General features: G+C 41.9%; 1 protein-coding gene across 1 annotated transcript in view; it reads left to right on the forward strand.

Annotated features, from left to right (window-relative positions):
- The first annotated feature begins 852 nt into the window (after positions 1 to 852).
- Positions 853 to 23,621, forward strand: part of cdh4 (cadherin 4, type 1, R-cadherin (retinal)) — a 285,630-nt gene continuing 262,861 nt past the window's right edge. Inside the window, exons 1-2 of the mRNA XM_036533980.1 lie at positions 853 to 1,059; positions 2,987 to 3,098. Of these exons, the coding sequence (XP_036389873.1) occupies positions 991 to 1,059; positions 2,987 to 3,098 (181 nt within the window). The 5' untranslated portion in view covers positions 853 to 990. The remainder of the gene's footprint in view (positions 1,060 to 2,986; positions 3,099 to 23,621) is intronic.

The raw sequence follows: 23,621 nt of genomic DNA on the forward strand, positions 1-23,621 counted from the left end.
GAGGCCATGAATCACGAAAGATCTCCAGCAAATCACACCAGCCAGAAAAAAAGCCAGTTGATACTAGTGGTTTGCTTGAGACGTGATTTGCTGTGAAAGGGGAACTACCAGTGGAAAGGATGACTGCATTTGTCAGGTTAAGGGAATTGCACTGAGCAGGCTGACATTGACGTACTGTCATATTCCTTTTGATGGGATTAACCCGTTGCCTTACCTCTCAGATATGGAAATTGAGTCACCAATCAGAAATGTCACGGTTATTAAACCGGAGCAACCGTTACACAGTCACTGTAATGTCAAATTTTGTGTTGACATTTTATGTCATCATGAAGTCTAAAGTAGGACCAGTGAATCAAGACCGATTTTTTTTGGAAGAATACTCTGTTGACAAGCAGAAAAGTGACTGTAACTTTATCCTTTTCCACGCATGAATTACGTAGGACTATATTCAGATCGAAGTTTTAACTTTATTGAACGTTATTATTTAACATTGCTTAAAACGACTGCACTCATGCGCGCGGATGTACGCGCTATACACTGTGGTAACGAGTTCAGTGTTACCTTCATTTTAGAAGGTAATTTTATCTCTTTACCTGTTATCTCACAGGATTTCGGAAACAATTCTACATGTGCCGAAGCCGCGGTGTAGCACTTGTTTCTAGTGATACAGTGATGAAGAGGAGACCATTAGAACGATAACTGAAAGAAGCAGATTGCTCGGCTTAACTCCCATTATACTGTGTGTCTTTAAGTGGGATTCTCCCGCACTGTACGGTAGGAGGGGTTGTAGTGACGCTGCTTAGCTCTTTGGTGCTGAGCTGAACAGCGCTTTTCACCTGCAGCTGAGAGCGAGAGGACTCGGGACGGTCTTTACTACTGAAGAGCTTAACCGCAACGGAAACGCAGAAGGAACACCCTAGAAGAAACACGGGGAAATAGCTGAAATTTACTGAAGAAAACAAACCGAATCCCTGCTCAAACTGCCTCTGCATGCTGGCAACAATGAAAACTGCCTACGTTATCTTATTGATGAGCGCCTTACTACTGGGCACATCTTGGGTGAGATACATTTTAACACTACAGAAGTAGCTAGCTCTTGTAGTGCTTTGCTGCAGACGGTTTGCATGTGCGTAACGGTGCAGTGACACTAAACTGTAACGTTCATTCACAACTTGATGAGTATAGGGAGTCTTTATTTTTTTGTGGTGTTTTCAACATAGAAGTATACCGTATTTCGAAGCTTAACGCCAGCCTTTTTGGTCATAAAAATAAGGGGACCATTTACTTACTATACATTATATTCAGTGTTATACAGACCAAAGAGTAGCATCATTTTTCACCTGATAGGATGCAGACTGAAACCTACATGAGTAGGAAAATTCACGTAGATCTGTGCTTTTTTCTTCGAATACTGACTGAATTGTCGTAGTCGGCTTGCGGCTAGCGCACTTCAGACAGTGCGGATAATGCAGAGAAACTGATACATCCACTGTTTCTCATTGAGAATGTAGTATCTTGCTGACGATTTTAATAAACATTTTATGTTATATTTCACATTTACAGAAATTTATAGGGTAGAGTTGGAAGCTTATAACCGAACAGACGTTATTCTATCTACCATGTAGAATTGTGGCGCGCTGTAGACATTATTTAAGCGTTGAAAAAGGAGGGATAAACTAGCCTACATGAAAAGGGAAAGTTGTGGTGTCACTTTTGGACGTATTATGTGCATGTCGTTAGCTCGCAACTTGTGTTGCGGGTAGACGTAAAGTACTGTGTAGCAGAAACATGTTGATCGTAGTTGTGTAAATAACCTGACCACACCGCATAACATGTTTGCGAATTTCTGTTGACTTCTTTCATTGCAACCTGTCAGTTGCAATTTAGAATTCTGATATCTGTTTATGTGTTGCCTACAAAACATGAATGACTTACGATTTGTTTTACACCTACATGGATATGAAGTTTAAAATTCAATGTGAAGCAGAAGCGGGATGTTTGTGATGCACGTTTTACGATATATTGCATGCTGCCCGTAAAGTCTTAGATGCTTAGATGCAGCGGCGTATTGCTCTCACTGTCAGTAGGTAGCACCGCTGAGAACAACAGCATTATGTACATCTTTTAGTTTAACTTATGGGGAGAAAATCGCCTTATTCTACATACCCATATCCCTTTTCCTTGTTTAGAAAGACACTGAGGTAGCAGACCACAGAGGTAGCTTCATATGAATAAGACCCTGAATGTCCCTTGCAAAAATCATATTAAAACACAGGCATGTGAAGACACACATGCATACACACAAACCTGTGTGGGATGGCAGTATTGTAAACCTGGAACTGACTGCAAACATGAAATAGCAATGCCTTTGGCACTGCGCAGGCAGTGTTTTTCTCGGCTTGGCAAGTCGGCGACATCATTTCTCACAAAACAGATAAGGTTCTTCATTAGAGTCAGCCGTGGCTTTTGTAGTTTGAATGTCAGGATTCCTGGGGATAGGGCTCAGTTTGCCCCTTTCTCTCATTTTTGTACAAATAGCAAAACTCAGCTCTCTGGTGGGGTCAACAACTGTTAGACGCTGATCAGATCTTACATACTGCTGTCACTTTGTCCGCTGTAGCTGAAATTAGCAGTGCCTGTTCCCACATATGCACACTGAATATTGAAGCCATTGTGGAAATGCATATGTCACACATAGCAGCCCATAATGATAGCTACGATCTGGTCCTGATTGTAGAATTTCTTTTAAAATGAAGAAATCTATTTTGAAGATTATTATGCACAACAGCAAAGCAACATGGTTTAGAATTTATTAAATCACCACATCACTATTCTGTGTTGTCCCTCTGTTTAATGTCACACTTGGAGAGTTTGTTTTTCAGTACTTAAATTGCTGCTGCTCTGTTCAATACATTTATTCTATTCATTCAGTTAAATGATTTGAATCCAGACTTGAGGACATTTTACAGTGTATTCTTTTTCATAGGGGAATTATGGAGACATACCATCTAAACCTCCCTGCAGACCCGGATTTTCAGAAAGTTTTTACACAGTCTTTGTTTCAAGGGATATACTGCAAGGACAGAGCATTCTTAAAGGTAAGGTCGATTATTCCTTCAATGAACATGCTGTTTTATACACAGAAGGATTTGTTTTGACAAATGTTTGCACTTCCCTTCGAAGACCTGAAAGAGTAATCTGGCTTTTAGATGCTGTTGCAGGAGGTCGACACACTCTCAATGGCAAAATGTGATTTCTGAACGAGGGGAAAAAAAAACCTGGCATAGCCAATGGTGAAATCGCAAGCCAGGATTTTTTTGGTTTGACACGGAAATTACCTGGGTATGTAGACTAACAGATCATCATATGCACGCACTGAAGTGCGCACACACACACATTCATTATTGGAAGAAGTATAGGATATTAATATTCAGCCATGTAGTAGCGGTTGCGTCTATATCTTTTTAATTAATGTATTTAAGTAAAAATTTTTCACTCAACGCGCCTTTCCGATTTCCATTTCCGTCGGTTTCAAGTAAGGACAGGATGGACATGTGAGCTGTTTGTCCCCTACTTTCCCACAGTTCCTGCAGTGTGGCAGGCCGATCCAGCAGAGCAGCCCTGCAGTGTCCACACAGCAGCTTTATATAGCTGCGGGATCAGCGTGTGGTGGCACCGCTCTGCAGCAGGACACTTTCAAATGGGTGGGGGGAAAAAATGAAAAAGAAGGAAGATGTCAACAAGGTGTTTCTCACAGTATATGCTAGACAATACTTTTTTATTTTTAAAAGCTAAAACGAAAATACAAAAACAATGATAGGCTCAAATTAGGACCGTGTTTGCAAGGCTTAACTGGGGAGAATGTGCTATGATTCTTTTATGAGTGATTTTTGAACTTAGGTTTTTTTTTTTCCCCAGCATAAAAAAGGCCAAAATTATGTCCTCATGTTTTCACCTAGTTTTTGCTGAAATGCTTGACCGGAGAATGGACCTCACTAATAGGAAAAAAATGGCAGGCAAAGGCAGGTCTATTATTTGTCAGCAACAGAGAGTCATGCAGTGCTTTTCATGGACAAATCAAATCATGACTGGCCAAGAAGCTGAAGAATTCTTGGGCATCAGTGGTTTATCTCATACGATTAATGCCATGGTCGCCCTCTTAGTTGTTCTTAGCTGAGTGTTTGTATATGCTTATGTAATTTAGTACCATGTTAACTTTTCAAAATGGATACTTTATAATTACTTTAGTCATAGATATAATCCAGAGTACCTCCAGCATAAAACTGTTTTATATGCATAAACACAGTCAGATAAAAATCGTTCATGCAGTTTCACAAACGTTGCTGTCAATATTCATTTATGGCAAATGTTTCATGCAAAGAAATGCTTTGTAGAATACACATATTATTACTATTATTGTTATGAATATTATTGACGTTATTATTGTATTGATATTATTGTTGTAGTGTTACTAATAGTAGCAGTAGTAGCGGTAGTTTTGTCGGTGGTATTTTTATTGTTCTGTATGAAGGTTGTTTCCTTTGATTCTTTAACTCTAAAATAAGTTGGAATTCTTTTGTGAGCCAACTTTGCAAGCCCAGCCAATAGGGGCAGAAATAAAATCGACATCTTTCTACTAATTTAGCACAAGGCCTGCCAATATAGGCTAATTGGAATTTGCTATTGATCTGTATTGTTTTCCCCCACAGAAAGCCTTTGTTGCTGTTGACTCACCATAGTTCTGTTTTTCCTCTTTTCTTGTCAGTACAGTATATCTATCCTCATCTGAATCCATTGGTACATCGTTGTAATATGATTTATTTGCTGAGCTAAGTTCAATATTTCTTAGATAAGTCAACCATTGTAAGACTGAATGAACCCCCTTGCCTTTTTTAATCAGTGTTTTTCTTGGCAAAACAATACAGCAATTCTGACGGTAATTTGGGACTAGGATATTGGTTGTATTATCTATGCTAATACTGTATGGTAGTATTGACTCAGAACTGCAAAAAGCAGTGTTTAGCATTTTTGGCATCTAAAGGAGAACACTGGCTTTTCTAACGAATGTACAAACATGGATCATTGAAAGGATGTTAGGAAGCTGCAAATAATAAAAAAGACCATGCTGCTTTTATAATGACACTGCATGAAATGGGTGGCCCTCTCATCTCTCTGTTTTTTTTTTTTTTTTGGCAGTGCTGAAAAGGGTCAAGTTAGAGAAGAGTATAAGCAGAATTCTTCCCATTCTAGACACAAAACATTCCTTTGCTTGTTAAACAGCTTCTTAATTGACCTTCGTGCTTAAATATTAGGATGGTAGTTTGGCATTGCTTTTGCCTGTCTCACTTGCTCGACCCCTGCCTCCTGTTCAGATGCACAGACAGAAGCCTCACCGGGTGGAAACTGGAAAACTCGGATGGACTTTATCAGAAATAACGTGCAGGAAATAGCTGCCTCTGGTTGTGACGTGCCTGCTAGCAGTGTAGCTGGTGGGGGCCGTGATCTCAGGTGGCGCAGCCACAGCGGGCCCCGTGGCGTCTGCTTTGGGGAGGCAGCTGCAGAGAGTGACCCCATGCAGGTCGAGCTGGGATCGAAAGGAAGTCAGGCCTGACACGAACATTCATTTTAGGAGCAGAGGCACAGCCAAGAGGGGCTGACGGAAGAAGTGTCTAGGGAGGGCTTCTTATTTTTGGAGTGCATATTGTTCGTGTGTAGTGACATGATCAGCCCAGCAGGGGGTGTGGACAAAATCATTAACAGACAGGAAGAGGGACAATGTGTGTCTGTGTTCGAAAGCAGTTACTGTTACTTACATGAATGCTGATATATGTGAGGGAAACTTTTGACCAGTGACCTACAAATGCTGAAGCAGAGATGGCACGGAAGACACAGTCTCTCCCATGATCGACCTAATTTTAAGGTTGTGTTTTCTAAGATATTGTGATTAGTCAGTTGGAGGCAGAGGCTGGATTTTTTTTCTGAATAAACAAAAACTCCATCAGAGTCCTTAAAGGCTTATATATCACAGGTAATTATGCTTTACTATGCTTACTGATGTTTATCGCTCAGGACGTATCCTGTGTTTTATATTTTGGTGACGGATCATCCAGTAGCCTTACCCGCATCCATTAAATCAAGCTGGCAGATTTGTTATCGTCCAGATCTGCAACTCTGAGGATGCTGGCTAGAGTGTAGGCCCACGTGATTTATGCATCTGGCACGGATGATTTATTGTTTGCAAAGAACACTGAGAAAGGGAAAATCTCCGGGAAAGACTCTGATAATGACGTTGTTTAACCTAGAACCGTCATCTAGGAAAATAATGGGTCAGACAGACTGGGCCTTGAAATATTAGGATGTGCAGGGCCCCAGCAGCCAGTAAGCTGGGAGAATGCTGAGCAAAATAGACAGAATGGGGAGAGGCGTGTTAGGGGAGATGCCATTGAGCGGTACTGTCAGGGAGCATAGGCGGGGAAGGGCAGGACCTTTGCTCTCTCCCTTGTATGGATTTAATTACCAGTGTCTTGAGACGACTGCTTAGTTTGCTCTCATGCTATCTCTGTGACACAGTTTGTGTTAAAAACAATGAGGCTGGCACTATACAATGGCCTAAATGTCATTCTGATATCCAGTTGTCACATTTTGCGCCCTTTAATGCTTTCTTGATTAAAGATAAAGGCAGCATGACTGTGGCTATTGTAAACACATCAGGCTTGTGAGGTGCAGTGCACAGATTCATTCACTCTTCATTTATGTTTCAAAGAGGCTACAGAACACAGAGGTAACTCAGCCAAGCGGCATATATTACATGCAGTAGGCCAATGTATTAACACTTGTCCAGCTCAAGAGAACAGCTGCCTTCACTTTTCCAATATTTTGTGTAATGATCTGGATTGGCAGCTTTCTAACATTTACATTTACATTTATTTATTTAGCAGACGCTTATCCAAAGTGACGTACAAAAGTGCATACAGTAAGTATAGCGACAGTACGGGGACAGGATGTGTACAGTTCCACAATGAGACAGTTCTCAGCTGAGAGCAAGGTCTGTTTGACAGACATATGGGATTGATGCGTAAATAATTAAGATTCATTTAGAAGTGCAACTACATCTCAGCGTTTTCTTATGCAAAAGGTTAAAGACCTGTTTATATGATTGAAAAATGTGTGCCATTTATCTCTAGTATGATCTTTGAATTTGTTCACAGCTAGTAATACCAAAGCAGAGTACACCAATAATAGTACTCATTTTAAAATGTGCAAAACACTCACAAATCTCACGGTTCATTTGGCCATATGTGCAATTGATAATCTTAGTCGTGTGTAAAATTTGCAAATGTTTCTATAGTAAGTGATAATATGCAAATTATTTGTCTATTACAGTATAAACACACCTTTAAAATGCACTTGGTTAATTCAATATATTTGTATTTCCTCACTTGGTACATTAATCCACCTTGAAAGAAAACATAGTGTGGTATTATCTGCTTAACACTTTTAAATGTTCTAATTCACAGATTGATCCAATGCCAGATTGAATCTATGCATTTTTTTCCCATGCAGAGCATCTGAAAATGTGACCTATGCAGAGCTGGCAGTGATTAAGGCCTCTATTCAATCTTTCCCTCAATTTGCTCTTTGTCCTGAACATTGCAAAAAAATTTAAGATTGTGCTCTTTTTTCCAATATGTGGACAATGTCATGAACATGGCAAGCACTGGAATTAAAGAAAAAAAGTACTAAAATTCGTAGCTCAGAGTTAAAGGGGAATGCTGGAAAAGAATGAAATATTTATGATACATGTTAAGTATGCGTATGCACGACTGGGCAAGTACTTGATACATATTATAAAATGTATCAAATTTTAATTTTGAACCAGAGTTCTCCTTTAAGGGCAAAGGGCACTGGTTAAATATTAAGATTATATAGGGGCCTGAGCAGGAACGTAATGAAAGTCATAGAATGTATTAGCCTATCCTGAGGCCCCTCCATCCACTGTCTGGAGGATTTATTTTTTACCCTGGCGGTGTGACAGCTACAGCCTTACCCTGCCTCTCACTTTCCAGCAGCAAAAGCAGCATCCCCTGACCAGGGAGAATGGTGTGTACAAAACAATACATATTATAGGAATGCCTCTCCCCTCAAGAGGTGACCCAGCGATTCGTGGATTGACACAAAGTGCAGTGAACTGCTGTTGTGATGACAGCGCTGGTCCCTACCGCCTGTCTGCTCGTCTCCGCCACACTGTACGTATTCCCAAGGAAACAGACTGTCCCTGACCCCGATACAGGGACAGCACTCGACATTTCCAGCCTCCCAACCCCAGGTTTCCCATGGGACAGCAGCTGCAGGCCTTGAAATGAGAGCGTGCTACTTGCTGGATGCTACCATCGCCTGCACTGAACCTTGGAGAAGGCGGGGGGTCATCCTCATTGTGGGAATTTCATTTGTGCAGCGTGAATCATCCGGCCAGAAGAAGAGCAGCATCATTTAATTTTAAAATTCTAGAAAGAAACCTGACATTGTGCCTTTGTAGATACCAATGTTTTCTGTGCAGACCATGTGGTGGCTGGGCATGCACACGCACTCATGCACTTGAGCACACGTGCACACACACACACACACACACACACACACACACACACACACACAGCACAGAGTCACACATATCACTTATCACACATATCACTTCACTTGACTGTATGGATTGTTGTTCATTTTGGGCAATTACATAATATACAGTTATTGATGGAGGTTTATCAAGAGTTGAAGTGCAAGACTTTGGGTTGATGTGAAGGTTCGTAACAATTCTTTCATGCAGATTCCCACTGTGGCGCGACTTGACTCAGAAAGTCTCATCACCTCTGAACCAATCGGAGCAATAGGGCATTCCGGTGGCTGCACATTGCAGGGTAAACCATCAGCCTGAACTGTTAGCTCGAACAGGCACCTTGGAAAATGAGGAGAGGGTTTTCGTTGAGCATAAAACAAATTGATTTGAACTGCAGTTTCTCCAGGATAATGGGTCTTAAATTCCTTGTCACTATGTATTCGGAAAATGTTAGTGACAAGTTTCCTTTGCAGTCGGGAGGAATGCAGCCCATTGCCTCGGGTCCTTTCCTCAAGCCAGCGCGGCACAAAGCGGCGCTGGTCGGGGGCAGAGTTGTACACAAAGACCCAAATTCAGCCTAGTGACGATGAGCTTTATCCTGTCTCTGCGTAACAAATTTAAGTAAGTGTTGCATTTCCCAAAATCTTAATGTCTGTGGTCCCTAAAATAAATCGAAAGTGTGTAATAAACAAAGAGAGAAATTAAGCACTATGCCAGTCTTTTTTTTCTTGGATCTTAAAAGGAGCTTAGTGGTACTAGGCCAGGGGGAGTCGGAGGCAGTTGATTTCAGTGGCTGGCAATTTATTATATGAAGGATGAGTGAGCGTCCAAAGAAACAAATTATTTAATTTATAATATTCAGTAATTGGCTGATAGTCTGGCATTAGGGCACCGTGTCCAGTTTACACAGTGCCACTGTGGTCATCTCATGGATAAAAGCAAAACTAATCTTGTAGCGCAAATAAAAATAATGATGGAATTATGGGATCTAGGTGGCATTTTTGTCAATTTTCTGACCCAGCGGCATGTAAAAAAACATCTAGGTTTGTTGCTAGTGTTGAGCCTGTCAGCGAAAACCCTGAGGGTGTACTGCAGTTAGATTTAATATGGGCCACAGCCATACACCATGATCTGCATCATCCAGCATACTGAGTTCCGTTTAGAAGGGATTATTCCAATATTTGACTGCATGTTTAGCGCTTCATAGCTAAAGAATGATTTAAGCAAGTAGAATAGTGGTACAGGGTGCCCCGAGTTAAAAACAAACATCTTTTCTTGAAGCTTACGCTGTGTGAATTCATCCCAAAGGAATCTTTTTTCCTTACTTTCAAATAGAATAAACTTGTTTTGATATCTTGTTTTCCTACCTTGAACCATGAACCTTTGTGGGTTTGAAGCAGTATTGAAGTCTCAATGTTTGCTGCATTAGAATGTGGTGGGGGTGGAACTTTTCCTTGAGTCATGACCCATTCACAGCCGTAGTCCTCCCTTCTGCAAAGAGAAAAGAGAATGCTTGCTCCATCTCTCCCTCTCTCTCTCTCTGTCTCTATCCCTCCGTCTCTCTCACTCCCTCCCTGTCTCTTCTTCTCTCTCTGTATTTTGATTTGCCATGTCTGTACTACCCAGTAGCCTGGGGAGAGGAACTGGTTGAGTCACGCTGAGCTGAGAGAACTGGGAACATTTCTGCCTCAGATAGGAGGCCTGGATGAATTCCAATCAGAGAGAGTCTCAGTGATCCCACTGATCCGGGGACCCCACTGCAAACATGCGGAAGACAGGCGCAAATGATGTACTTATCACCGGACACATCTGTGCACCCACTAACAAAGCACTCGCTTCGTTTGCTGGCCTTTTCCCTCCACAACATTTTGAAATGGATTAGTCTCCCCCCGAAATATCAACTCTGTGCCATCCTTCTGGCATCTGCATTTTCCACCCCCGTTCCAGTTTGTTTCCGTCATTTTGGACGTGCCTGTGAAGGCAAATTGATGTTGCATGTCAAGAAACGTGCTGTCATACCAGGCTGGATAGGGAGGTGGCAGGAGTTTGTTCAGTACTGTACCAGCACTACAGATTCAGGATTTACACCTGAATTATGTACCCGGTCATTAGAAAGGCATTTCTGAAAGAAGGAGTAGCAGGTGGAAGCCATTACTTTTTAATGAGATTTTCGACATCTTCTCCCCTGGCCCCAGGAGATGGTGATATTTCCTGCTGATTGAGTTACTCAGCAGTGTTGGTGAACAGAGTGTCCTTGTCATCTGTTAGGTACATTAAATGCTGGTGAGTGTGGGCAAGAGACAGTCTTATTGGGTCCTGAAGGATTTAAGGCGCATTCCATCTGAAAATGTAGCATTTTTAAATACTCTACATGGACTTGTTTTCTATGCAGAGATGACCTCCCATTTAAAAATGTTCACCTTCTCCATGTTTTTGTGAAACCAGGAATAATGAGAAGGACTAAAGATATTCTGTTCTGTGTGGTCGTGTGCATGGCAGCCCCAAGTGTCCCGTATTCACCTCCCATACACAGTCTGATCAGAGAGCAATGAAACTACAGCAGTACTGAGCAAGCGGCCACATGTGTCCTTGTTGCTGTCTGCTTAAGCCATGCCTGTTCTTTCTCCCCTGGAATAGGTGTTCCTAAGGCGCTTGCCCTTCTCCAAGCTGTTATTCTGTTTCCAAACCTGGGAAGGGGATTATGGTGGCAGGTTTTCGATAAGATGCATTTTTTTTATCTGAGAATCATACTGACCCTCTCCCTCTTCAAGCCTTTACTTAAAAACCCTTTCAGTATGAGGCACAACACCACATACCGATACAGAAGGGGGGGCCAAATGTTATAGCCACCCTCCACACACACACACACACAGACACACACACACACACACACACACGCACACACACACAGTATACATATTTCTGCTCAAAACTCAAAGCAACTTCTATCTTTCCACTCTCTTTTGTCAGGTTAAGCACTGTTGGGAAGCTAAGACTTATCCCTCAAACTATGCTGAATTGCAAATGAAACGCTCTGCCTATCTGATGGTATTTACGCTCATCTTCAGGATTATAACATTCCTTTATTTTAATGGCTGAGCTCTCCCCCATGGTAAGCGAAGTGAATGTGAGAAGTTAGAGCTGGATTGTGAGGGTGAATCAGGCAGCGCGGTGAGGAGGGGGCTCCCCTTGAGTGTGCATTAGCCACATTCGTAGCTTCGGCTCAAGCCTCAGAGCTATCCGTCCAATCTGGATATCTCCATCCATCAAATGTGCGCTTTACTCTTAGCCTCTTCTGCAGCTGGGGCCTCAGAGATGGATGTGCTAGGCAGGCCTGCTCTGCTCATCCTATTCTGCTTTTCTAGGCCCAGGGGAAAGGGGTGGTAATGAGTCCTTATCCTGAACACCCCACCGCCGCAACAATTGCTGTCCCTCTTCTCCAAAAACAATTCAAACTAATGGCTGCGAAACAATGACTTTAAAACTTCCAGTGTTGATGCTTTACAGGATTTTACTCTCAGGCTGAATTATCTCAGGACCTCTGACAGTAAATTTTATAGCCTGCTCTGGGATTGTGTGTATGTGTGTGTGTGTGTGTGTGTGTGTGTGCATTTGTGAGCGTGTGTGTAAACACATGTGTGCATGTGTTTTTGTGGAGGAGGAATGCAATGCTGTGCACCAGACAGGAGTCTCAAGTGAATTAATCCCTGAAATTCAACCTTCAAAGTGAGATTACAGTGTCATTATCAGGCCTGAAAGTTTGTAGGCAGCCTTGGATCGCCAGGGATCATTAATGGGGGAGAGGAGCAGTCGGTGCCTGGCTCTTTCAGACAGGCCCTGCTGCTGCGTGTGCTAAAGCCTTTCTTCTCAGCCCTGCTTTGCAATTCTTTTTCAGAGCCCAGAGAGATTATCTTATCACACCTTGGAGCTGTTAGGACAGCGCCTCTTTCCTGCTTTTTCTTCTCCAAAGAAAGCCATCGCTGCCTCTGCGGAACTTTCCCCCCATCCTCTTTCAAAGCTGGGAAATGGAGCGTTAGCGTGAATAAATAGAGTTGAGTGGAACCTGCAGTACTTTTAAATGGCCCCTTTTTAATGAGAGAGGGGATTTTCAAACTCCTCGGTGACTCACAAGGGCATGGTGCGCACAGGGCTCTGCAGTCATGGTCAGTGATCGGTCACTATGGTTTAGATTCTTGTGTGGTCACACTGCTTGGGGAGTGTGTACGGTTCAGCATGCGTGCGTACCTCCCATCGATTCACTGGCATACTGTCAAACTCTGTCGGATCTATTTGATCCCATTTGTTTCACTTGTTTATGAAGCCGTGGTACACTATGTATACTTGCTTCTTTGATCAGAAGCTTTATTGGAATGGGTTTATTTCCCCAGACTGGAAGCTAAGATGTAGACTTGCAAATGTGCACTCTAATGCAATTTGGCTTCATAAAGAATTTTTAAGGGCCTTGATTATTTATTTAACACATGCAAGAAGAGTGCTTATATTTTCTTTTGTGGAGCATGGAAAACAATAGAAATGGAATTGCTCAGTAGCTGCTGGGACATGAAACGCTGAGGCAGGCAGTCTAACAGAAATGTTTACTGTATGTATTATAATTATTTTTGTGTGTATTGTGACTGTTCCAAATGTATTTGGAAGATGTGTGAACTCTGTGTGATGTTGAAGTTTGGATATGCTGTGTATTGAAGACAGGAACTGTAATACCATGTATAAAGACATAGCACATTTCCTTATCTTTGTTCCATCTCACATTGTATCCCACATGCCTATACCCTATGTGGTATAGCGGTAAAGAGCAGTGCTTGTAACCCAAAGGTGCCTGGTTCTGCTGTAGTACGCTTGGGCAAGGTACTTCAGCACAGAATTGCTTCAAGCAAACATCTACATGTATAAATGGATAACATATAAAACATAAGCTATGTGCATTGCTCTGGATAGGAGCATATGATAAGCACGTGTAATATAATCTTATGGCCAGAAACCAATCCACTCTTTATATATGTATTTATTTAAAATGAATTTTCTTACTTTGTGATTGTTTCTCTCAGTGCCTTATTTCCAGCATTGTGTAGGTACTGTTGTAGTCTTTTAAACAAGCAAATGAAGTATGTATGCTTCCCATCCCACCTATAGCTTGGCTGGTACCCAACCAGCTGCTTCCCTCTCTGCTTCATTAGATCCTCATTTTTGCCTCTGTAACATTTTAATTACCGTTTAATTGATTTAGTTACGAACAAAATCGCTATGAAACAGGCCAGGGAAGTGATGAGTCAGCCCCACAAGGTTGAGAGTTTCGCTCCTGAAGGAAAGGATGATGAACAGAGGGTCCTCGGTTCATGTCTCCTCACCTTCATCCTCTTATTACTGTTTAATCAAAGGACCCATTAAAATTGCATGAGGTTTATTGGAAATATTTTCTTGACGGGAATGAAATGATTTTTCATGGTCAAATTAAGGGTCAAGAATGGAGAGAAAAGCCTCTTTTGCCAGCAAGTGGGAGATGCTTGGAATTATGCTCAGTGCGCAACATTCTATGCTTGAATGTCATTCATGTGAAAGTTATATTAATTTGTAAAGATAGCCGTAATGATATACTGTAAGAAAAAAAAGAACGACCTTTGTCTCATGTTCTGTCACCTTTCTATTTTTTTACTAAGGCTGTAAGAAAGATCATTATTGTTAATTAAAGAGACTTTTGCATTTGGATTTTTTAATCATCTACCAGAAGCTTGTGATCTCTTTGAGAACTCGAGCAGGACAAATCCGAAAGCATTACTGCTTCATATGCTATTCCCTTTGCTGAGTACTGGGAGACCTTCATCTTTGTTAAGACAGGATAAAACAGAAATCCTCAGAAGACAAAGTTCTTAACCTAATTACAGATTGTGTCCAGAACTCAGATGAGTGTTTTACCCATTAAATTCTTAAGTTCTGTGAAGAATTACTCAAGTGCTCTAATTGAGAGCAACTGGGACAAGAAACAGGGGACTGAAGAGAAGGACCTACCGACGAATGGTGCCAACATACAATATAATTATCTGTCAGACAAAAGACACTCATTTCTTATACTGCCTCATGAAGCCAAAACCAATATTATGGTCATCCCCTTGTTTGATGATTCAGCCTGTACTTCACTATTTATGAAACCAAAGTGAAAGAGTCAGGGTACATCTCACTAAAGTCCGTCAATAGTGTTTTAGTCTGCCCGAAGGACAGAACTCTGCCGTACTGCACCACAGGTGCATTTACTGTAGAAACACTGACACGTTCGTTGCCCAGATTTGAAATATAGCTAAGGTACAGGGCTTTGAGCTTGATTGGAGTAAAGAAGGAAAAGATTGCAGTCAGATGTGCTTCCTGAAAAAAGCAACCGTTAACAGCTTTCAGAGCTTTCAGGGTAGCTCTGAGACTCGATTTGAAGCGCCAATGAACTGGAGCTGTGTGTGTAAACAGACTAGGCCGTGCAAGGCCCTCTCAAGACTCCATCCCTCCTCAGCTTCAGTTGCGGGATGTGTTGACTCTGTCGACTCTCGGTGTTGGTAGGGATGGCGCCCTTCTTTGCGTGGCACACTGCCTCTGCTCTCCGGGCTCTCTGCATTTTCCCACTGATCTCTTTCAAACACAAGGTGTCTCATCAGGAAGCTGGGACAGGCACACGCAAAGGGGTTTGAAAATGAAAAAAAAAAAAATAAAAATGAACAAACAATTAAAATGAGGGAAGCTTTCCTCCGGGGCATTCTTCAGCATATTCAAAGGACCAGAGCGTATCGCTGCTTGATTAACCCAAATGAATGAATTGGCTCCAGGGTTTGTTTGTAATTAAAAGCAAGTAATTCATTGGGAGATTTGACGTCCTGAAGGTACCCGCTCCGTCGTCCCCATATTGTTTGGCCTCTGGACTGTTGGGGGGGGGGGGCGTGTGCAGAAAGCCTACCTACTCCACACCCCTCTCCACACAGCTTTGTTCCAGTGTGAGCAGTGGTCATGGATGGTGGGGAGAGATGGAGTGTTAGTGTCACACTCAATATTTGTCTTCCACAGCCACGGCCACCTCTCACTCAGCCACAGCTTTCCAACTGGAACCAGGGAGATGAGTCAGCATGACTTCCAATTCCCTTTCTCTCTTGCCCTCCCCTCCTTTCTCCTATGTCTTCTTTCTCTCTCCTGGTCCCTTCCTGTTGGATATGTGCCCCCCCCCCCCCCCCCATCTCTACCCCATCTTGATTTATGACTTACATTTAAGGATAAGCTTCAATGTGCTGCAGTCCGGTACTTAATGCCAACCAAAAACAAAAAAGGTCTGCTCCTCTGTTCTCACACGCAGCATTTTTTTTACTCTGCAGCAATTACAAAGTCATGTGCCATGTGAGGCTTAACCATACAATAGATGCTAGCCTTAAAAATTGTGGAAACCCTTTGTAATGTTCTTACAAATTGCTAGCTACAGGCATATCTCGTTTCATCTGGACCTACTTTATCTAACATGCACGAATCTACAATGATTAGCTTAGTGTTATAATAAATTTTGTTATTAATAGATGTAATATAACAGTATATTCAAATGATTTTGTTAATGAGCCGGGTAAAATGATGGTAAGAGTGTGCCATGTGCAGGCTAGAATTAACAGTGGAGGGTTTGCACCAGTTCAGCCATGTCTCTGGATGTGGGGTAGTGAGCAGCCGTTGTCATGGCTGGGCGTAGCGGGCTTTTAAAAACAGCCAGTTCCGAACGCCTTTTTTCTCCCGACATCAGAGGAGCAGAATGAAAGGACTCGCTTTTCCTGCTCAGACCTCTTGGGGGAAGTTGTCTCAGTGCTCCGACTCCAGCGGTTGAGAAGTGGTCTGAAATTGATCAAAAAAAAAAAAAAAAAAAAAATCCCAGGCGAAGAACATGTACCTCGAAGCAAGGAGGTGCAAAAGCAAAGTCTGAGCTGCGAACAAAGAGCTATGCTGTGCTGCCTCCTCTGTTTGTTCTCAGCTCTGTACTGTTTGTGTATCACCAAGCCTTTGCAATGGATGGGGGTGGGGGGAGTCAGAAGGACAGTGACACATGGTGACCTTTATCATGCCCAGCTACAACACAGACGCCATCCCTCTCTGTCTATTTCTCTGCCTCTCTTACGCACACACACACACACACACACACACACACGCCTGTCTGTACTAGCTGACTGAAAGGACCCACAGGAAGTTGAAGTACTGCACTGTCCGGAGGGTGATTATCTTAAATGAAGAAATTAAAGGATTACGAAACAGCGGTGTAATCCAGCTGTCAATCTTACACCTCATTAGCAAACAAAGGGCAGACACTGGAGAGAGCGGGAGAGTGAGTTATAGAGAGAGATGGGGCAGTGGGGGCTACGGGAGGTGATGAGTTGTTACTGGTCTGCTCAGCACCGCTCCATGCGCTCTGAGTAGGGCTTTATTAAGCTTTCATCTGCCTGAGTTCTTCAACTCTGCCTGAGTTGCTGTGCTGTTAACAAAACAGGGTGGGGAAGAATAAAAGCATGGATGTGATGTCAGTCACGTCTCAAACCTGTAGGTTTCTTGTAATTCCCATATTAATTAAGAGCAGCGATTTGTTAATTTAATTGTAGGTGCTGTTTTTTCCCTACCAGGGTAATTTGCCTCGCAGCTGTATGGATTTTAAATGAAAAGCAACAGGGAAGCATACAGATCATTTATTAAGAATTGATTTGCTATAACATGAGTGAGAATTACTGGAGTCCGGAAATCTAAGTCTGCAGGGAAATTTGCTTGATGTTCCTCGCTGGAATTAGGAAATGAAAGGAAATTCACGGAGTGTGACTCTCTGCGCTTTAAAAAGGAGCCAGCTGGAAACAATTCAGCATTTCTTCACAGTTACACCCTGTTGGATCAATACTGAATGCAGTGCAGCACACCTTTCCTCTAAAACAGTGGAGGCTTGTAAGTTGGAAATAGGGGAGGCTAAAAACTTTCCTTCAGAGTGGTAATTGTCCTGAATATGTTCTTAATTGTTTTTTTGTGTGTCAGTTTAAATAACCATCATCCTTCAGCATCTGTTTCCTGTTGGACTTGATTGCATGTAATGTAGTTGCATTACCTTTGTGTACTTAACATTAAATCATTTTAATTCCAACACAGAGATTACATTACATAATTAAATACTTTAAATAATTTGATTAAATTCCTAATTCCTTAAAGGGATCATTTTGTCATAATTTTAAATTTACAAGTCTACAAAGCAAAGCTACAACACTAGATGTAGTTAACAGGAATCAGCTGCTTATGGGAGATACTTATTCAGACTGGCACAGTAGTGAATCATGCAAAACAATTATTTGCAGGTACAGGGCAACTAACAGAGAGAAGTTCCTAGCCTTCACTGATTCTCGCAAACAAGCAGTTGCTGCTCTGAAGCCAGACGCTATACCAGAGGCACTTGCCTTATTAAAGGACCTGGCATGCCTCATCTCTTCATTTGCTTGTATCTGTTTGAAATCGTTTTGACCTTGGGGACCAGAGCAGTAGGCCACTCCCTGATGATCCAGTCACAGAAGAGATGTGCTGTTATCCCTAGTTGTGCTCAAGGTCCCTGTACACTAGCCTTCCAGGGCGGGCTCACCGGGACCAGAACCAGACAGCTGAAGACTGAGCGCTGAGGGGGCCTGGCCGAGCGTGAGCGCTCCAGCCCAGGGTCTCCCACTGCTTCCCCCCTGCTGCGCTCCCATTGTGGGAAAGGATGCAGTGGCCAGATAGGGTTCACGGAAGCAATGCGACACACGCCTTTAGGAAGTTAATTTAGGCAGCTGGCCAATGGGGTCATCCCCCACTGCCGTGACTGTGGAGGCAGTGAGTGGAAGCGTTCATCTTGGACGTGCAGTGTGCACAGCATGTTTTGACACTCCTGTGTGATGGTAGAACCTGTGCAATCAATCAGGAAAGGGGCTGATATTTCTGGAGTGCATTTATGCTCTCCCTCGCTGAGCAATGCTGATATGCACTCTCACAAAGAGCATCTTACTCTACGTGGGTTTAGTGAAGCTAACATCAGCACCCATCACTAAATGAAATCATTGCCCATTCACTGTGAAGATTTAGTGCTCAACCAATTATGTGTACTCTTCCAAAACCCTTGTTTTGTTATTGAATAGTAGTTTGCCCTCCTGGAATGACAGAGCTGCACTTCATTGTCATCATAGTTTTCATTTATTGCTTGTACATCTCTGAGCATATTCCTTGTGCCCCCAAGGGTAGTGAGTAGCCCAGTTTTGAAACTGATGTTGTAAATCATTGTTTGTCAGTTTGTAAATCAAAAGCTAAAAGCTTTGACGTGGATTTAAGAAATACAATACCAGGAACATTGGGAGGATGGCAAGATCTTATCTACCAGAGAAATGTTGAATTGTATGATGTTATTCACACTCACACTCTCTGGATTGCACTTTAAAGAAGACTGTGATTATCTGGTCAGGATTCAGTTATGGTTTGTCAGTGTGTTGATTGGCCACTGCTGTTTTCCATTTCCGGCACTCAGAGGAGCGTGTTGTTTCTCATTATCCCAACGTTTAATTTGTTTTTGCATTATTCATAGGATGTTTGAATCACAAATGCTGCCACAACATGTGTTCACAGATTTTTATTATGTTTTACTATGTTGTTTTTTTTTTTTTTTTTTGGAGGGAGGCAGGGGTGGCGGATAGGATGGGGTGGATGTAAGATGAAAGACTCATATTTACCCTCTCGTTATGTGAGTAGCATTAACTACATTATGACAAATCTGGCAGAGAGCGCATATGACAACATGAAAAACATGCCAATGCAACACAATGTCAAACCTATGTCATCTTCATCCTGTTTCCTTCTTCTTACACTTAAATGATGATGTTCTTTCTAATGGATTGTTTAGCTTAATAATTATCAGTCATAGGTATCATTGTGATATCTCTGTTGTTTATTCTACATTTAAATGAATCATGTCCCTTTAAAAAACATGCAAGTTGTCAAAAAGCACAAGTTTAGTCATAGAAGGGATCCAAAATACTGCAACATCCTGCAATCTTTAATAAATAATTTATTTAGATTGTAAATGGATTTTTAAATTAAATATTATGCTAGAATTGCACTTGGCTCTATTCAGTCAGTAGATAACAGTAATGTTCCTTTGAGCAATTAACAGCAAAATAAATCACTACACCAACAACAAACAGTGTTGTATTGCGTCATCAAATATTTATGCAATGCACTGTATGGTATTGCAGAGCATTGCTTATATTACAGCTTACACAATTTTGTAATACAAATTTATAATATGGGTAGATTACCACTGTAACTCATCAGATGAGAAGTCTGTCACTTGTATTCTTCCGGGCTAATGATTACAGCAGGGTTCCACCCTCCGTAATTACTGCCACCATATATAGGCAAAGCTTTTTGTCTTTGGTGACTGGATTTGACATTGATTCACATTTATTGATGAACATTTAGAAACAATTAGAAAACTAAAGGCAGTGACTGAAGTAGCTATGACCCTCTGGACTCCCCAGGGCATTGGATGGAGAAAGAATTGAAGGTGAAGTCATATTAGCAATACTGTCACCAGATTGGGTACGTCATTGACAAGAGGCAATTAGGATGAGCTGAGAACAAACTCTGGGGGCATTGTCCAGGATCTGTTTTAGGTATGCTCTGTTTTGTTTATTTGTCTGTGTGATGGCAGCAAAGTATAGGCTGCAATTATTCAGACACAGTACTTCTGTAGAGAGAAGGTGTTGGCGATGGGCAGCATAGTGAATGGAATTATTTCCACTGATGGTGAGGTCTATGCTGTCATTTTACTTTGTGGATGATGGGAGATAATTCCGTCACTGCACTTCACGCTTATTGTGAAAGCAATGCGAGTTGATCTGAGCTGTTATGTTCTCAGAAGGCTAAGCTTTATGTTCTTTTGTGTTCTCTGCAGTATCTGGCAGAGCGGCCCTCCTTGTCCTAGCACAGGGACGTCACTGGAACCCTGCCATGTATGATGGTGCTGGATTAACGCTGTTTCAGTCATATCTTTAGAGTGGTAATGAATGTCGATGGAAAGCATATGTGATGGTAAAGACAAAAAGTACACCGATCTCAATACTCTGTATGCATGTGCCTGTAGGTGTTTGTGTGTGTGTTTAATTTTATACTTTTCATTCTTTTCATCCATGAAAAAAATCTGCAAAATGCAATTCCTTATAGTTCTATTTTTAGTTTAATATACACACAGTCTTGAATCAGATCTCATTTCTTTCTAAATTGAAAGCCAAATACTGACAACACTGAGTGCTGCCTTGAAGCATTGATTTTGGTAAATGGCGGCATATCTTGTCCAAACTCTTTGTGTAAGTTAGAAAGGAAATGGCTTGTCCTGATAATGTGATTACATGAATGAAATCTCTGCTTGCTTTCAGTCATAATGCTTACTAAATGAGCGTCTTTGACGTGATTAGTTTTTATGAGCAATGCCACGGTCTTTTGACAATTTCCACTTCTTATACTGAGTCAACGTGGTGAACAAAACAGAAGATTCCTTAATTGAATGCAGTTGTGACATCTTTCAGGAGGTGAGGTCTCTGGGGCCTACAGTATGTTGCTTTTGTGATCACTTGTTCAATCACAGCCAATAGTCATGTAGACTAACATGCAGTTGTAATGGAACCTTGATTAATAAACTGCTATACATCATTATGAATCTGAGCATGCAAATCATTTGCTTTTTTGTTAGGGCTTGTCATTACCACTTGGGCCTTGACCATTCCTGTCAGTGTTTGTTCAAGAAAAAATATGTCATTGTCTGAGAGACATCTGAGAGAAACAGACAAAGCCTGCATTCACTCTCCTGGAAAATGAATAGGATGGAATCTCCAGCACTTAATCACAAAGTCGCTTTTGTGATTGTTAGATGCAGTGCAGCTACCGTATATGGAGGAATTTCCTTCAGCACTGTGGGATTACATTTGATTGCACTCGTGGGCAAATGACAGAGGAGAGTCCACGAGGTCAACAGACTCGCCAGTGTCCTACGATTCTATCCACAAATTCCAATCATAAGATGTTTGAAGAAGGAAACATAGAGTTTGACACTTTGTAAGCCAAAATTGTGTTTCAGTTCAGCTGTTTGCCATCAGATCACCAGTACAGATACCCTTTTAAAGCAAAAGCATTTCTTTCTGTCAAACCTATACAGCAGTCAACCTTGAAGGTTCAGTTCCAACCAATGGAACATCTAATGAATATGAAACCTTTAGTCTTGCACCTAGATCTTAAAGTTAAATGTATCCACAAAGCTACTTAAAACTTTTAAAATAATAAAAAAAATGGTGAAGTTTCATATGTCTGTTTAAATTCCTTTTAATGATTTAAACAGTTTCAGAATCGTGACCTTGCTCTACACTACTGTTCATAACCTCCCACTTTAAAAAAAGAGAAACATTATTACTTTCTGGTGAAATTTTTATTATGGACATTAAATTTTAATTTTCCATCGACTACCAAAATAAAAATGAATTTGCTAATGTGGGAGTGAAACGGAGGCATTGAAGGGGAACTGTGATCCGTTTTCCCTGTTCCTGTGCTGCCGGTGCTGTGTGGACTGGGGTCAGGGTGAAACACAGTGTCTCGTGCCTTCACAGGGAGATTAAAACATGTATCATCGACCACACTGGCTGAGGGGTGTGGAGGGGATGGACTCGCGCTGGGAGTCTGCAGCCATCCGGCATCTGTGCAGGCAGGGTGGATGTGAGAGGTAGTGGCATGCAGGACTGAAAGGGAAGATGGATGGCTCTGTGCCCGGGACTGGGGAGGGTGATTTCAAATGAAGTGTTCCGCAGATCAAAGGCTCCTCGTACAGGTACCCCTTATTTAAAAACGCACACACACGCGCGCGCGCACACACACACACATGCGCACTTGCTGACGCACACACGCATGCACGCACACACCTCCTTCTCTAAATTTTGAGGCCTTGATGCAGCTTCTAGAGGAATCAGAATTGGGGGGGGGGGGGGGGGGGGGGTTGTATTTATGTGGCCCAGGGCCCCTTGCCTGCCAGTCTGCACAGAGGTACACAGACAAGATCGATCACAGTTCCACCACAATCCTCTGAAACCGCTGCTCCACCAGCAAGTTCTTTTCTCTGCCTCAAGTGGAGGCTGTCTCATTGATTTCTTTTCTTTTCTTTTTTGTTTAGAGGGAAAAGTTTACTTTAATTATTCGTTTTATCGAGGCATAATGACACAGAGGGAGAGCACCTGCAGAGAGTTTTTATTGCTTTTCCAGTCTGGAGCCCTGGCGCTGAAAGCTGCGTCAGGCAACGTGTGTGAACTGCAATACAGCGCCAGTCCATCACAGTCTGTTAAGGATTTATTGTAGGAAAGCCATCTCTTTCATAAGTCACTTGCTTCTGTAGGAAAATAAATTGAATGCTTTTTTGTATTGAGCTTCTGGCTCCTCTAGGCAATGGCGTAGTCGTGATTGTTTTCTAGTGATGTTGCTGGGGTTTAAATATAGAAGAACCTGGTTAATGTAAACACGCTTCATATAACAATCCTCTTAACATTTCATTTTATTAAAAAGCGTTGGTTAGAGTCTTAAATGGACTCTTTTGATATAACTAATTGAACCATGACTTGCCACCCTCAGAGTGGATGCCATTCAGGTGTATAGTTAAAATAACTGATTTAATAAACAATTCTTCTAAAAAAACATTCTTGGCTGTAGAACATATGCTTTATACTGTATGACAGGATACCATCAGCTCATGCTGGTTTGGAAGCTCATAACTGTGTCAAGCTTCAAACGTTCACTTTCTAATGTTGAAATGTTCACAAACTAATGTTCACTTTCAGTTTGTGGCTAGTGATGTGCTGTTGCTAATTTTAGGCAGCTACTGTTATGCTAGCTGCATAACTGGCTATGTTTTTGCAGTCCTATAATTAAGCCTCAAAAGCCAATGTTTTAAAATGGTGCAACAAGCTCA

Source organism: Megalops cyprinoides, chromosome 7, assembly GCF_013368585.1.
Source record: "Megalops cyprinoides isolate fMegCyp1 chromosome 7, fMegCyp1.pri, whole genome shotgun sequence".
In the NCBI taxonomy this organism is placed as follows: domain Eukaryota; kingdom Metazoa; phylum Chordata; class Actinopteri; order Elopiformes; family Megalopidae; genus Megalops; species Megalops cyprinoides.